General features: G+C 47.8%; 1 protein-coding gene across 1 annotated transcript; it reads right to left on the bottom strand.

Annotated features, from left to right (window-relative positions):
* Positions 1–2,330: 2,330 nt before the first annotated feature.
* Positions 2,331–3,023, bottom strand: LOC113325120. The gene has a single exon (XM_026573345.1). It carries the CDS (start codon positions 3,021–3,023, stop codon positions 2,331–2,333), a length of 693 nt encoding a protein of 230 aa, XP_026429130.1.
* Positions 3,024–3,800: the final 777 nt, after the last annotated feature.

The following is a 3,800-nucleotide window of genomic DNA, read 5'->3' as shown; positions in this document are numbered from 1 at the left end:
TGTACTGCACGGGAGTACTTTAGATTCGAGAGATCAATATGTACAACTCCGTCCTAAACCAAGAAATGGTCGTTCCGGATTTGCTTCGGTCACAAAGAGGAGGAGAAGGGCTGGTTTAGGGAGGGAATAGAAGAGAGTGTTGAGACCAGAACAGTTCTGGAAGAGTAGTACTTGACTTGCATCAGAAAGTGAAAGCTTTTGGGAAATCTACCAAAGTTTCCTTTCTGAGTATTGTATTTCTCCTGACCAAAAACTTGTTGTCTTGGTGGAAATAGGTAAGACATATTTATACAAGTCTAATTGAAACGTACTCTGGCCTCGTAAGAAAAAGAAACGGATGAGTTAAATGGGAATAGGTGGTAACGCCTGGTATTGATGGAATTTGATGGGATTGATGTTTCATAATGAAAGAGCGTTTCACCATTACTTCCTGCATTTACTAACCGTTTTATTCTTAATACACTGTCTTGAAACGGGTATTTGTGTATGCCGCACGCTGTAAACCGCCAAACCAAAACCCTAAAGATCATCCCCCAGTTTGTGACATGTATTGATGTCTCGAGTGTTTTCGTGGAAAACGTGTAGCATGTCGCTGGTGTTTGATAAGTTGAGCTTGAGAGATGTGCCGGCTCAGTGGCGACCTTCGACGGTTGAGATTTTGCATCTTGAGAGGAATCGTGGCCTTTGATGTAGGCGCGACATGCCAAAGTGCAAGGGTTGCATGGCATGTGCCAATGGCGCGTGTGGAATGCCTTGGATGTAGGTTGCGCATCGGGTGCAGGTGGTAATTCGAAAATGCAAATGTTGCATGACATGTGCCAATGGCGCGCGTAGCGGCTTTGGCCCTAGGTTTGCACGGCTTGGCATGCTAGGTTTGCAAGGGTCGCTTGGCATGCGCCAATGGCGCGTTTGGCAGCTTGGCACTAGGTTTGCACGGCTTGGCAAGATAGGTTGCAAGCGTCACTTGGCATTTGCCAATAGCGCGTGTGGTGGCTTGGGCCTAGGTTTGCACGGATAGGCATGCTAGGTCGCAAGCGTCGCTTGGCATGTGCCAATGGCGCGGCGGCTTGGCCCTAGGTTTGCACGGCTTGGCATGCTAGGTCGCAAGCGTCGCTTTGCATGTGCCAATGGCGCGTGTGGCGGCATGGCCCTAGGTTTGCACGGCTTGGCATGCTAGGTCGCAAGTGTCGCTTGGCATGTTCCAATGGCGCGTGTGACGGCTTGGCCCTAGGTTTGCACGGCTTGGCATGCTAGGTCGCAAGCGTTGCTTGGCATGTGCCAATAGCGCGTGTGGCGGCTTGGCCTTAGGTTTGCACTGCTTGGCATGCTAGGTCGCAAGCGTCGTTTGGCATGTGCCAATGGCGTGTGTGCCGCAATGATTGTGCAGCTCGAATTTGGTTTTGGCATAGTTGACATGATACGCAGCGATTGTGCGGCTTTGGTTTTGGCATACTTGCGATGATGCGCAGCGATTGTGCGGCTTTGGTTTTGGCATAGTTGCCATGATGCGCAGAGATTGTGCGGCTTTGGTTTTGGCATAGTTTCCATGATGCGCAGCGATTGTGCGGCTTTGATTTTGGCATAGTTGCCATGTTGCGCAACGATTGTGTGGCTTAGGGTTTTTTGTGTCGAAACCCTAGTTTAGCATTTGAAAAAAAAGGTACCCTGGTAATTTTTTACATAAGTGCATTAAATGTTCTAATAAATGTGTTTAGCGTCACCGGTGACATCATGCTATGCGTAAGGTTTTACGATTTTACCCCTTGTCTAAAAACCACCATCAACACCCGCGTATACGTCCATCAACGTTAGTGCTTCGTACCCTACTATAGATTCCACAAGTTGATCGATGCTTGGGAGAGGGAAACTGTCCTTCAGGCAGGCTTTGTTCACGTCGCTGAAGTCAATGCAGATTCTGACTCCTCCGTTTTTCTTTGGTACCACGACCATGTTAGATATCCACTGTGGTAGTGCGATTTCCTGATTATTCCAGATTCCTATAACTTCTTTAACTCCTTCTCGACGGCCGTGTGTAATTCTTGCGCGACTCGCCTCATCTTTTGTCGGAATGGTTTGAAGCTTGGGTCAATCTTTAAATGGTGACAGCATACCTGTGGGTTTATGCCCTCCATATCGTGTACGTTCCACGCGAACGCGTCCATGTTTTCCTTTAGCACCGCTGCGAGCTGGTTTACTTGCTCGTTTGATAGTAATGACCCGATCCTCACTATCCTTGGTTCTTCTACAGTTCCCAAATTAATCTTCCGAGTAGGTTCTACGTCCGAGAAGTTTGGTTTTGGTTCCTTCACCGGTGTCGTCTCCTTTAATTGTTATGAAGGTTCGCTTCCTTGTGTTTCGTATGCCATGACCGCATGCGAAATAACTCTTTCCAGGTCCTCTGCGGCTTTGGATTCTTTAGCCTTGTTCTTCTCTCTTCTTTTTCGTTCTCGCCTCTCCTCATTTATTTGGGTATCCACCTGCATGCACTGTCGGGCTGCCTGTGAATCTCCTACGACCTCGGCTATTCCCTTGTACGTTGGGAATCGTAGCCTTTGATGATAAGTCGATGCCACTCCTTTGATTCCTGCGATCCACGGTCTCCCGATAATAGTTTCATAGGGCGAGGCGACATCGACCACACAGAATGTAGTTAACGTATCTAGGTAACCACCTCCGTCCGATACCCTTAGGGTTACTTTTCCCTTTGGAATGGTTACGGTCCCATTAAAGTCGTAGATACGATATGTCGATGGGACGAGTATATCGTCTGACAACTCCATCCTCTTGAACGTATCGTAGAAGAGTACTTCGACTAAGCTCCCATTGTCTACTAGTATCCTTCTTACCCCCCATTCCTCAATCAGCAGGGTGATGACCAAGGGATCACTGTGAGCTTGGCCGTTCATCAGGACATCCTGAGCCGAGAAAAATATAGGTTGTATCATCCAAGGTTCCATCGGCAAAGCTTTTGCTACATTAAAAATTTCCTTCCCGTTATGATCCCTCTTGTGGATTCTAGACATGATCCCAGGATTCAGATTGTACCCTTGAGGGGATGAATGTGAAATCGTGTTGAGAAACTGAGTGGATCTGTCGATTCGGACCTGGTGGACAGGTGCATCGGGTGTAGCGACTGCCTGGGCTGGGTGTCTGAAGAATTCTCTCAGGTAACCATCTCGAATAAGGTGTTGCACGATGTCTTTTACTTATCGACAGTTATTTATAGAGTGGCCTCGATACTGATGATAATGGCAATACTCTGGGTGATCCCTTGTCTCCTCGAACTGTATCCCTCTTGAAACTGGGTATATGATGTCATTCCTTTTTTCGACCTCTTTGAAGATTTCTTCTAGTGTAGCATTCAAAGGGGTGTATGTTCTCGCCTCGTGCCTCGGCCTCTTTACTTTAGCTACTCATTCCTTCTTCCCATTTCCTCGCGTAGGTGGGCTCGGTCTCTTCTCGTGCCGCCTTTGAACATCGTCATATGTCGGCTCGGGTACTACGCTAGCCTCTTGCACTCCCCTATCCCTTGATTCCTCCTGAATTTCTTCTAGGGTGATGAAATGCTCTTGCATTTTCCTCATTTCTTTCAATGTCTGTGGCTTTTCAGTGAACATAGCTATCCATATGGGGTCTGACCTCCCTAGTGAGTTTTCGAACCCAGATATCTGCTGGTCGATTGGTACTTTCCCAATTTCTGCGCACAAATTTCTCCATCGGTCGGTCAATGATCTGAGGGGTTCTCTAAACCATCGGGCCAAGGTGAATATCTTGTTGACCCTGGGCCGAGGTCTACTGTT

The sequence above is a fragment of the Papaver somniferum genome, chromosome 11 (assembly GCF_003573695.1).
Source record: "Papaver somniferum cultivar HN1 chromosome 11, ASM357369v1, whole genome shotgun sequence".
NCBI classification, from domain to species: domain Eukaryota; kingdom Viridiplantae; phylum Streptophyta; class Magnoliopsida; order Ranunculales; family Papaveraceae; genus Papaver; species Papaver somniferum.
This window is presented reverse-complemented; position numbering and strand designations above follow the sequence as displayed.

Coding starts and splice junctions, on each gene's coding strand:
- LOC113325120 (XM_026573345.1), bottom strand. CDS start 3,023: ATGTCTAGAATCCACAAGAGGGATCATAACGGGAAGGAAATTTTTAAT.